The 13,273-nt window shown below is 42.3% G+C and overlaps 1 protein-coding gene across 12 annotated transcripts in view; it reads left to right on the top strand.

Annotated features, from left to right (window-relative positions):
- Positions 1 to 1,525: 1,525 nt before the first annotated feature.
- Positions 1,526 to 13,273, top strand: part of LOC110498877 (liprin-beta-2) — a 118,297-nt gene continuing 106,549 nt past the window's right edge. For all 12 annotated transcript variants that reach the window (XM_090211505.1, XM_090211549.1, XM_090211518.1 and 9 more), the window contains exon 1: positions 1,526 to 1,607. In XM_090211505.1, coding sequence (XP_090067631.1) covers positions 1,544 to 1,607 — 64 coding nt within the window. In that variant the 5' untranslated portion in view covers positions 1,526 to 1,543. The remainder of the gene's footprint in view (positions 1,608 to 13,273) is intronic.

Raw genomic sequence — 13,273 nt, 5'->3', positions numbered from 1 at the left:
AAGGCGTGTCTGTTTCTACATAAACTATGAATAATAATGATAAATAAGTAGTAGGTAGTTTCACTATGATTTTGAATATCTGGAAGTTCTAGGTTTATTACAGATAGCGTATCTCATGTTCTAATATCATAATGAAGCTCTCATTTGTTTGCCACTTCACTGTTCTTTTGTTACAGTTTGTTCTAATGGACTTGATACACTCCAACAATAGTATCCTAATGCAGGGCAATAGCTCTACCAAGGTTGTGTCTTCGAGCTACATTAGATTGTACAGAAGCAGACAGTAGACTGTATTATTCTCTTTGGCATGTCCATTAGTGCACTGCAGTACCCTGATCTCTTCATGGCCTTTAACTGCAGGCTTTAATTGGGTTTGTATGATCAGGCCAGTTATTAGAATAGCAGTGTCTGCTGCCCACTGTGATGCTGTTACACAGAGGAGCTGTCACTACAGAGGCTCTGAATGAATGGAGCCATCACCCTCAGCCGTGTCCAGCTGAATCTGAACAGCCGCATAATTAACACTGTTGACGCCTGGCTCCTTTCAAAGCACTGCCTGCCTGTCCCTGCCTGCCATTCCGGCGTCTACAGTTGCCTTTTGTCACAGAGGCCTGTCGCTATGTCCTCAACGCATCACAGTCAATGGTCACATCTAATTATTTTTCCAGAGAAGATTACTTGAATAGCTATGTTTCCATTATGGCATATGATAGATAGTACAGAGTTAGTTGGTGGGAATGAAAGAGTTAAGCAGTCAAAGTTCAACATGCTGGTATTGTCTTTGATCTTTGGAACTCATCATAGATTGATGTGTGAGACAGATTTATTTCTTGGCACAGCAATCAATTTATCCGTCACGCTTCACTCTGATCCCTTTTGAGCTGTAATGAAAACAGACCTGGGTCCTTGTGAATGTCTCCCAACTCAGTGATGGTTGAGTGGAATGGAGATATACCCCAACGCCACCAACCATCAGCTCTATCAACAGCTGAAAGAACGAAGACATTCACAGTGTGTTTAGATCCCGTAACCTGGGGGGTTAGGCAAGGGACGGGCTGTTCTCTCTGTTTAAGAGGGTAGATGCTGATGGTTGTAAGGCATGATGACAGAGGGAGGAGACCCTGCTGGGTTCTTTGGAGGCCTCATTAGAACAGGGGTCCGCTGTACAGAGCCATGCTCTGTCCTATTGATAGGGATGACCCAGAGAATATACCAGTAGTCTCTGTACCAGGCCTAGCCAATGGGATCATATTGCAAGGTATGCCTAGGAACCAGCACGTTACAAGGACATACTGTATCTGAAACCGTTTCAATAGAGAATATATCACAGCAGTACAATTGATCCTCAGTTCTCCGTTCAGGTGTTTATTTATACGTGGCTAATTTGTACCATATGACATATATTTTCTAACTAATGTTTACTGTACAAAGTTTTCAATGCTAAATTATATTATATTTAGAATTCCTCTTTCTTAAAATGTAACAGTGTTTATATTTCCCTCCAGGACACTAAGCATAGAGGCTGATGCAGTAGTCTGTCGCCATGGCCTCAGATGCAAGCCACATGTTGGAGGCGGCCTTGGAGCAAATGGATGACATCATTGCAGGTAAAAGTGATTAATTATCTCTTCCTACTACATCTAATACATTCTCCCACAGTTTATTATGGTTTTTTGATTCACCATTGAAAAGATCTGTGTATTTTCACACGACTCTGACGTCAATTTGGAATATAAAACAAACTTGAGAAACTAGTTCACTTCTTTTGAAAGAAAGGTCCTTGCCTCATTATACTGTCTTTGTACACAGTGATTGGTTCAGGTGACATACCTTATATCAAACCGGTTTAACTGCTGGCGTGTGTGGGCTTGAAACACACCATGCCACTGCCAGACAGGTAAAAGCTGAGAAACGGAGCAGACTAAGCAAGGCTACCCTGTAAAGAAATTAGGTCCTGAATAAAACATCAGATCAGCCCTGCCTGTGACACACAGGAGGCTGCTGAGGGGAGGACGGCTCATAATAATGTCTGGAATAGAGCATATGGAATAACATCAAACACATGGAAACCATGTGTTTGATGTATTTAATACCATTCCACTTAATCATTACCACGAGCCCATCCTGCCTAATTAAGGTTCCACAAACCTCCTGTGCTGTAACAATTCCATAGACATTCAAACCAGTAGATAGTCTCTAGCGCTGACGTCATCCACGTATTCCTATGGAACACTCCCGATGGTACATGAAGTGGATCATATTGAATTTGAAATGGGTCATATTGCTGAATGGGTCTGAATGGCACAAAAAAAAGGGATCACGGTGAAAGTGGCCGAAACTAGCAAAGGATCATGGTCGATGTAGTTGTTTTCATCCTGCCTGAGAGAGCCTCCTCCCTCGTAGACCAATCATTGGCCGGTAGGCTATCTCAGCACATGGTCCTGTGTGATGACAAATGTTCTTGTCAGAATGAATCACTATTTAATTAAATATCTCGATTTGTAGCAAACTTTTAAAGAATTTACAGTGGGGATTAAACTGATCATAACAAACACATTTTAGAGCCCAAAACTTTTGGGCTTTTCTGACGATCATCATTTTCGTAGGCTTTCAACGGCAGACCAGAGCTTTTGGCGGCGCTAGGTTGCTACGTGGTAATAGACCAGCAGAGCTCGTGACTTCCCACTCTAGACTGGACACTGGGGGCCTGGACAGTTCCCCCTGTCATCCTCAGACCGTTTACTATAGACTCCATAGACTTGAACTAAGATGGGTTTGTAACACGTTAGACGGAATGCATTTCCAATTCCATTGAACTCCATCTCTTGAAGTCTTACTTTTTAAGTAAAATTCTAAACATCAGATTAGATTATTACATTTACTTGTTTTAGAAAATATTGTAATTAGTATAACAATTTAGTAAATAGTAGCAAAATGTTATTTTTCCCATATATACAACATGTAGGCTAAATTAGCCTTCCATTTAGCAGACGCTTTATCCAAAAAGGGCATTATTATAATTTTCACAATTTCAGAGTTTTATTTCCACCTCACAGTTAGGAAATATCATAAAAAAAAGGAAAATAATGTTTTTGGCTTATTTACAGGTGAAATTAGATCAGTTTGTTCTGTTATGATGTTCTCCCAAAATATGAGTGTGTTTTAATGGCATTTTCCTCTTTCTTGCATGTACACTATGAGTCCTATTTAGGGAATCCATGCAGTATTAGTGTGGTGGAAGGCACAGTCAAACATGGATAGTGTGTGTGTGGGCGTGTGGGCGTGTGTGTGTGTGTGTGTGGGCGTGTGTGTGTGTGTGTGGGCGTGTGTGTGTGTGTGTGTGGGCGTGTGTGTGTGTGTGTGTGGGCGTGTGTGTGTGTGGGCGTGTGGGCGTGTGTGTGTGTGTGGGCGTGTGTGTGTGTGTGGGCGTGTGTGTGTGTGTGGGCGTGTGTGTGGGCGTGTGTGTGTGTGGGCGTGTGTGTGTGTGGGCGTGTGTCTGTGTGTGGGGGGGCATGTGCCCACATCCATTTGTATGTGTGTGTGGCTGTTAAATTAGGGGCAAGCATTTGTAGGGGCTTGGGCTGAGCTCCCTGCAGCAAGCTCAGCTATTGCCAACATGATTCAACTAATAAAGGGTTCATGTTTAATGCAGTCGGTCATCTAAATAGACTGTGGGCGATGAAGCTCAACATGCCAGTTTGTGACTAAACGGATCAACAGAACAACTCAATGCTACATCAGTCTCTGTGGAGAATGAAAGACATGCCACTCTGACAGCCGTTGGAATTGACCACAGAGTTTGACTTAGCCTTCTGTATTAGTGATGCGTGGGTTGACTCATAACCCGCCGTCCCCGCCGTTATATTCACGGGGCGGGCGGGTTTAGGGTGGGTTTATGATCATGATATATTGTGTGGATGAGAGGAAAAAGGGGAGAGGAAAAGAAAGAGAAAGAGGGAAGAAATGCCTATAAAATGTATTTCTATCTAGCTACATTGAGCTTTTTATTTCATCATTTTAGGCCATCGGGCATTACTGCGTAAGCCTAAACGGTTGGAGTTTAATTCAATAAGAGAAAAGCTGTGAAAGGAGAGTTGAAAATAAAGAGAAGGGAGGGCCAGAAATGTAATGTTAGGGAAAGATTTGGTGAAGTTGTAAAAGAGCATGATGGAAGTCCCGCGGCTAGGATATATGTGATGATTGTGAGACGCTATACAAATTCGACAGTCACAAGATGGCGACTTCAAAAAGGCCTTTGGCACGTTTTTTAAATTTGTTTTATTCTATTTAACCTTTATTTAACTAGGCAAGCCAGTTAAGAACTAATTCTTATTTACAATGACGGCCCACCAAAAAGCAAAAGGCCTCTTGCGGGGACGGGGGCCTGGGATTAAAAAATATATATAAATACACTATAAATATAGGAGAAAACACACATCACGACGAGAGACAACACAACACTACATGAAGAGAGACATAAGACAACAACATAGCAAGGCAGCAACACATGGCAACACGACATAACAACATGGTAGCAACACAACATGGTAGCAGCACAGAACATGGTACAAACATTGTTGGGCAAAGTCAACAGCACAAAGGTCAAGAGGGTAGAGACAACAATACATCACACGAAGCAGCCACAACTGTCAGTAAGAGTGTCCATGATTGAGTCTTTGAATGAATAGATTGAGATAAAACTGTCCAGTTTGAGTGTTTGTTGCAGCTCGTTCCATTCGCTAGCTGCAGCGAACTGAAAAGAGGAGTGACCCAGGGATGTGTGTGCTTTGGGGACCTTTAACAGAATGTGACTGGCAGAAGAGGTGTTGTAGTCAAGGGAATTGTAGCCTACTGTTCAGCAGTGGCGTGTATTCATGGATGTCAAGAGAAGCCAGGCTTCCCCAAAATATTTACTAAGAAAAAAATAAGACAAATTATATTCGGTTATCAGTCGTCTTTCTGTATTTCATGTGTCACATATCAGTTTGCAAACAATATACAATATATATATATATATATATATATATATATAATTGAGTTAATTAAGCCTCCTATAAACATGGTCTCTTTTGTTTTATTGAATAAGGCAGCTCCAAATTGCAGGTGTTTCAGTGCTTTCTGTGGTAATGGCCAGGGATTGGCTCAGTGTTCTGTCACTCATGGGGACACTACGTCACCGCCAAGTCTAAAGGTAGACCTCGAAAATTCTAGCCCTTTGGGTGCTGCCATAGAGTTACATTAGAAGTGCCCATCCAAGAAGGCTCAAGGTCATTGGCCACAGATAAAATTACGTCAAATTATGTTATATGTACAGTAGTTTTGATTGGACAAACATCATACATCATACTTTAAAAATCTTAGCTATCAGTCATCATCATAAATCAAGTCGACAATCTACTGGCAAATCCTTTTTAATCCTTGTCATATGAAGAGAAATAATGAAGATAAATTACAGATAAAACGTATCGGTGCTCATCGGCCATTGGACATAAACATTACACAGCAAGTTGGGAATCACAAATTCAACAATGAGTGGTTTGGAAGGAATCAGTGGCTGTGTGGTCCCAAATCTGGGATTAAGGGGCTCTGTTCCAAGTTTAAAATGATAAACATCCAACATTGCCAATGCTGTCAGTGAAGCATGATTTGAGCCGCACTCAAAATAACTGTTAACTTGGAACAAGACAACTGGGACCTCGGGAATAAATGAGCTCCGACTGGGAAAATACGTTTTGAATGGACATCCAACTCGGAATTGTAAATCAGGCCTCTTTCTAGAGCTACGACCTGAAGATCAATGACGTCATCATAATTCGAAGGACCGGTGCACCACGTTCCTGTTTAAGTGAGTACAGCACGACAAGGTGAGTACAAAAATGTATTCTAATACTGCTGCGTAAATTATGTAATATGCCATGAAGATATGTATACTGTAGCTAAGAAAGTAATACTAAGTGTATATTGTGTAGTAAGATGTTAGTAGCCCATGTGCCTCACCCTAATAATTTGGTCTATTTACCCCTCTTAATTTCGCCTACTGTTCTTACTTGGTGGTGCACATGTAGCATATAACCTGTTTTAGAGAAATGTAATCATTGAATATTGTAAGAGCTTTCATTGTCTGCTTATATGCCCCCATTATTTATCCTACGGTTCTGACTAGGTGTACAGGGAGAACACTGTAAGAACGGCCCATGTTCTGAATGCTGTCGCTGTACATTTCAAAAGTGCTGAACAAATCGTTATATTGACTACTTCCATCCTAGCTCGCTCATTAATGACTTAATCGAAATTACGGATTGCTTCTTATCCAATTGTAGTCCCCTTATACCATAGTTTGTACATCGCAATTGTCATTAGAAACCACATTTGTTTAAGCATGTCAGCCATATCAGCTATGTTTTTTTAAAGGCAGTAAATGAGGCTGAATGAACTGTTTCGCTGCCAGACAAGGCTCCGCTGATATCCAGGTGTAGCAGTGGTAAGATGTTGGGACTGCTGTTTGGACAGCTTTATATAGGCCCTAACAGTTTGTGGGCACCGTTTGTCACCGTTATAGTAAAATGAATGTATTGTTTAGTGTTGTGTTGTGGCTTTGCTGGCATGCAATCCACTTTTTTCTTTTTTGGCCCTCCAAGATTTACATGCTAAAATCACCACTGGAAGAATGGACAGCCACATGATATTTAGCTTATTGTTTTTGGTATCTTTTAGTTGTCACTGTATTAGACTGAGCATAGGTGATTTGATGATGTTGAAATGTCGAAGTTGAAATGGTGCTGGAATAGTGGAGGCAGCTCCTGTTTTAGTGGAGGCAGCTCCTGACTTGCGGTAACTCTACATGGTTCTAAATCAATAGTTGTGTAGTTGTCTGAAAATGATGGAAACATTAACTTGCTTGACCATGCTGTAGGTCATGTTAATGTTTGTTACATGCATTATGCTTTGTGGACTTCACCAGACAGAGGTTGCTCTCCAGTTTTGTGATGAAACAAAGATGTGGTTGAATTGATTAAGTTTTACCAAATTTTTACCAGCATGTCACATGTGCAACCAGAGGAAAAAAAACTCTAGACCACCTTTACTCCACACACAGAGATGCATACAAAGCTCTCCCCCGCCCTCCATTTGACAAATCTGACCATAATTCTATCAAATCAAATCAAAGTTTATTTATCACGTGCGCCGACTACAACAGGTGTAGACCTTACAGTGAAATGCTTACTGACAGGCTCTAACCAATGGTGCAGGAAAAAAAGGTGTGTGTGTGTGTGTGTCTGTGTGTGTGTGTGTGTGTGTGTGTGTGTGTGTGTGTGTGTGTGTGTGTGTGTGTGTGTAAAGAAATAAAACAACAGTAAAAAGACATTTGAAAAAAGAGTAGCAAGGCTATATACAGACATCGGTTAGTCAGGCTTATTGAGGTAGTATGTACATGTAGATATCGTGCCTATGCATATATGATGAACAGAGAGTAGCAGAAGCGTAAAAGGAGGGTTTGGCAGGTGGTGGGACACAATGCAGATAGCCCGGTTAGCCAGAGTGTGGAGGCACTGGTTGGTCGGGCCATTTAAGTAGTATGTACATGAATGTATAGTTAAAGTGACTATGCATATAAGATAAACAGAGAGTAGCAGCAGCATAAAAGAGGGGTTGGGGGAGGCACACAACGCAAATAGTCCGGGTAACCATTTGGTTACCTGTTCAGGAGTCTTATGGCTTGGGGGTAAAAACTGTTGAGAAGCCTTTTTGTCCTAGACTTGGCACTTTACCGCTTGCCATGCAGTAGTAGAGAGAACAGTCTATGACTGGGTTGGCTGGGGTCTTTGACAATTTTTAGGGCCTTCCTCTGACACCGCCTGGTGTAGAGGTCCTGGATGGCAGGCATCTTTGCCCCACCCGGCCAGGTCTCTGACCTCCTCCCTATAGGCTGTCTCGTTGTTGTCGTGATCAGAACTACCACTGTTGTGTCGTCAGCAAACTTAATGAAGGTGTTGGAGTCGTTCCTGGCCATGCAGTCGTGGGTGAACAGGGAGTAGAGGAGAGGACTGAGCACGCACCCCTGGGGAGCTCCAGTGTTGAGGATCAGTGTGGCAGATGTGTTGCTACCTACCCTCACCACCTGGGGGCGGCCTGTCAGGAAGTCCAGGATCCAGTTGCAGAGGGAGGTGTTTAGTCCCAGGATCCTTAGCTTGGTGATGAGCTTTGAGGGTACTATAGTGTTGAACGCTGAGCTGTAGTCAATGAACAGCATTCTCACATAGGTATTCCTTTTGTCCAGTTGGGAAAGGGCAGTGTGGAGTGCCTCCAGTATTTATGCTGCAGTAGTTTGTGTCGGGGGGCTAGGGTCAGTTTGTTATATCTGGAGTACTTATCCTGTCCTATTCAGTGTCCTGTGTGAATTTAAGTGTGCTCTCTCTAATTCTCTCTTTCTCTCTTTCTTTCTCTCTCTCGGAGGACCTGAGCCCTAGGACCATGCCTCAGGACTACCTGACATGATGACTCCTTGCTGTCCCAAGTCCACCTGGCCATGCTGCTGCTCCAGTTTCAACTGTTCTGCCTTATTATTATTGGACCATGCTGGTCATTTATGAACATTTGAACATCTTGGCCATGTTCTGGTATAATCTCTACCTGGGACAGCCAGAAGAGGACTGGCCACCCCACATAGCCTGGTTCCTCTCTAGGTTTCTTCCTAGGTTTTGGCCTTTCTAGGGAGTTTTTCCTAGCCACCGTGCTTCTACACCTGCATTGCTTGCTGTTTGGGGTTTTAGGCTGGGTTTCTGTACAGCACTTTGAGATATCAGCTGATGTAAGAAGGGCTATATAAATAAATTTGATTTGATTTGAATAGAGATTGCATCATCTGTGGATCTGTTTGGGCGGTATGCAAATTGGAGTGGGTCTAGGGTTTATGGGATAATGGTGTTGATGTGAGCCATTACCAGCCTTTCAAAGCACTTCATGGCTACGGACGTGAGTGCTACGGGTCTGTAGTCATTTAGGCAGGTTGCCTTTGTGTTCTTGGGATCAGGGACTATGGTGGTCTGCTTGAAGCATGTTGGTATTACAGACTCAATCAGGGACATGTTGAAAATGTCAGTGAAGACACCTGCCAGTTGGTCAACACATGCCCGGAGCACACGTCCTGGTAATCCGTCTGGCCCCGCAGCCTTGTGTATGTTGACCTGTTTAAAGGTCTTAATCACGTCGGCTACGGAGAGTGTGATCACACAGTCGTCCAGAACAGCTGATGCTCTCATGCATGCCTCAGTGTTGCTTGCCTCGAAGGAAGCATAGAAGTGATTTAGCTCGTCTGGTAGGCTTGTGTCACTGGGCAGCTCGCGACTGTGCTTCCCTTTGTAATATGTAATAGTTTGCAAGCCCTTCCACATCCTTCGAGCGTCGGAGCCGGTGTAGTTTGATTCAATCTTAGTCCTGTATTGATGCTTTGCCTGTTTGATGGTTCGTCGCAGGGCATAGCACGATTTCTTGTAAGCTTCCGGGTTAGAGTTCTGCACCTTGAAAGCGGTAGCTCTACCCTTTAGCTCAGTGTGAATGTTTCCTGTAATCCATGGCTTCTGGTTGGGGTATGTACGTACAGTCACTGTGGGGACAAGGTCCTCAATGCACTTATTTATAAAGCCAGTGACTGATGTGGTGTATTCCTCAATGTCATCGGAAGAATCCCAGAACATGTTCCAGTCTGTGATAGCAAAGCAGTCCTGTAGTTTAGCATCTGCTACATCTGACCATTTTTTGTATAGACCGAGTCACTGGCGCTTCCTGCTTTAATTTTTGCTTGTAAGCAGGAATCAGGAGGATAGAATCGTGGTCGGATTTACCAAATGGATGTCGAGGGAGAGCTTTATACGCGTCTCTGTGTGTGGAGTACAGGTGATCTAGAATTGTTTTCCCTCTGGTTGCACATTTAACATGTTGATAGAGATTTGGTAGAACTGATTTAAGTTGCCCTGTGGTGGTAAATAAACAGCCACGAAAAGTATAGCTGAGAACTTTCTAGGCAAGTAGTATGGCCTGCAGTGTATCACAATATACTCTACTTCAGGTGAGCAAAAGCGACTTCCTTCTAGAGACTTCCTTAGATTTCGTGCACCAGCTGTTGTTTACAAATATGCATCCCCCCCATCTTACCGGAGTGTGCTGTTCTATCCTTCCGGTGCAGCGTGTATCCCGCTAGCTGAATATCCATGTCGTCATTCAGCCACGATTCAGTGAAGCATAGGATATTACAGTTTTTGATGTCCCGTTGGCAGGATATTTGTGATCTTACATTGTCTAGTTTATTGTCCAATGATTGCACGTTGGCAAGTAATATTGCAAATAATTGGGATGTCTGCCCTGTGGGGTTAGGAGAATATCGTGTGAGTCCTGCTTGTTGTTGCTGTTGTTGTTGTTGTGGAAGAAGAAATCTTCATCTAATCCGAGGTGAGTGATCGCTGTCCTGATATCCAGAAGCTCTTTTCTTCCGTAAGATATGGTTGCAGAAACATTATGTACAAAATAATTTACAAATATCACGGAAAAAAACACATAGTAGCACAATTGGTTAGGAGACCGTAATCTCCTCCGGCGCCATTTTACTCCTCCGCCTTTAACTCCTCCTGACTCCTCCTGATTCCTGCTTACAAGCAAAAACTAAAGCAGGAAGCACCAGTGAGTCGCGCAATACGGAAGTGGTCAGATGATGTGGATGCTACACTACAGGACTGTTTTGTTAGCACAGACTGGAATATGTTCCAGGATTCATCCAATGGCATTGAGGAGTATACCACCTTTGTCATCGGCTTCATCAATAAGTGCATCGACGACATCGTCTCCACAGTGACCGTATGTACACATTCCAACCAGAAGCCATGGATTACAGGCAACATCCGCATCGAGCTAAAGGCTAGAGCTGCTGCTTTGAAAGAGCGGGACACTAATCCGTACGCATATAAGAAATCCCGCTATGCCCTCAGACAAACCATCAAACAAGCAAAGTGTCAATGCAGGATTAAGATTGAATCCTACGACACCAGCTCTGATGATCGTCGGATATGGCAGGGCTTGCAAACTATTACAGACTACTGACAGAGAACTGGCAATCCTCGCACCACAATGTGAGCAAGACTAAGGAGCTGATCATGGACTACAAAAAAAGGCAGTCCGAACAGGCCCCCATTAACATCAACGGGGCTGTAGTGGAGCGGGTTGAAAGTTTCACGTTCATTGGTGTCCGCATCACCAACGATCTATCATGGTCCAAACACACCAAGACAGTCGTGAAGAGGGCATGACAACGCTATTCCCCTCAGGAGACTGAAAAGATTTGGCATGGGTCCCCAGATCCTCAAAAAGTTATACAGCTGCACCATCGAAAGCATCCTGACCGGTTGCATCACTACCTGGTATGGCAACTGCAACTACTTATTTTCCACCATAATTTGCAAATAAATTTACAAAAAATCCTACAATGTGATTTTCTGGATTTTTTTTCTCATTTTGTCTGTCATAGTTGAAGTGTACCTATGATGAAAATTACAGGCCTCTCTCATATTTTTAAGTGGGAGAACTTGCACAATTGGTGGCTGACTAAATACTTTTTTGCCCCACTGTATAAGTGTTTGCTAGGTAGCACACGCTCCAGCAGGTATATTTCACTGGTCACCCCCCAAAGGCAATTCCTCCTTTGACTGCCTTTCCTTCCAGTTCTCTGCTGCCAATGACTGGAACGAACTGCAAAAATCACTGAAGCTGGAGACTCATATCTCCCTCACTAACTTTAAGCACCAGCTGTCAGAGCAGCTCACAGATCACTGCACCTGTACATAGCCCATCTGTAAATAGCCCATCCAACTACCTCATCCCCATACTATTATTTTATTTATTTTGCTTCTTTGCACCCCAGTATCTCTACTTGCACATTCATTTTCTGCACATCGATCACTCCAGTGTTTAATTGCTATATTGTAATTATTTCGCCACTATGGCCTATTTATTGCCTCACCTCCATTATCCTACCTCATTTGCACACACTATATATAGACTTTTTCTATTGTATTATTGATCGTATGTTTGTTTATTCCATGTGTAACTCTGTGTTTGTGTCGCAATGCTTTGATTTATCTTGGCCAGGTCGCAGTTGTAAATGAGAACTTGTTCTCAACTAGCCTACCGGGTTAAATATAGGTGAAATGAAAATAAATAAAAAATATATATCAATATGTGACATTATTCTGGTGAACAAGGGTTAATTTAGTCTTCTAGTGCAGTGTTTCCCAACCGTGGTCCTCCAGTACCCCAACAGTACATATTTTAATTGTAGCCCTTGACAAACACATCTCATTCAGCTCATTGAGGGCTTGATGATTAGTTGACAAATTGAATCAGGTGTGCTTGTCCTGCGTTACAATAAAAATGTGTACTGTTGGGTGTACTGGAGGACCAGGGTTGGAAAACACTGTTCTAGGGCAACATATAGCCTAATGACAGAAGAGAAGCTGCGTGTATCCAATTAGTAATAAATAGCTTAAAAAATGTCTGAAATTATAAGCAGAAACACATCTAAATCAGGCAGAAAAAAATCCTGCACCCCCTGACTATAGCTCCGGCCTCAGATTTTCACTTTATCACATAAAGTCGGGTGGTTGCGGATGAGTTACTAACAATTGCGGGCAGAACGCGAGTGAACAAACAGCTGACCCGAGCACCACTATTCAGTATGCAGGGGAATGTCACAGCTAGGGTTGCAAAGGGATGGTATATTACTGGAAACTTTCAAAGTTTACCATTAAACTACCAGAATGTTTGTATCTTTCAAGGATTTAATTTAATTTATCACAAGATATCTGGTGGCCCTTTTGGGTACTTCAGATTTTCACAGGTGTCGGTAATCATTTCTGGCCCTCTGTGTGGCCGTATCACATGTAAAATATATGAAATAATTGAAAAAATGAAAGAATAACATTTACATTTACATACATTTAGTGAATACCATTGGTGTTTTATATTAGTGTTTTAGCATGAAATATCAGTAATTATTTATACAAACTGTTATTTATTTTACTGTCAATATGTATTTGTTGTCAATGTTTTGGCATCAAATTGTTGGCAGTTGAAGAAAATAATCCCATTCTTAATTAGATGCTTTTTTTCAATAATTAGGCTATTTATCTTGAACCATATGGTCTAACTACTATAAACACATGGATAATATGGACACAGGTATAATAAATGAATAATATATATTAAAAAAGTTATTCAAGTTTAAATT

This window comes from Oncorhynchus mykiss, chromosome 2 (genome assembly GCF_057628025.1).
Source record: "Oncorhynchus mykiss isolate SJ-2025 chromosome 2, ASM5762802v1, whole genome shotgun sequence".
Classification (NCBI taxonomy): domain Eukaryota; kingdom Metazoa; phylum Chordata; class Actinopteri; order Salmoniformes; family Salmonidae; genus Oncorhynchus; species Oncorhynchus mykiss.
The sequence above is the reverse complement of the archived record's forward strand: the minus strand, read 5'-3'. Positions and strand labels throughout refer to the sequence as shown.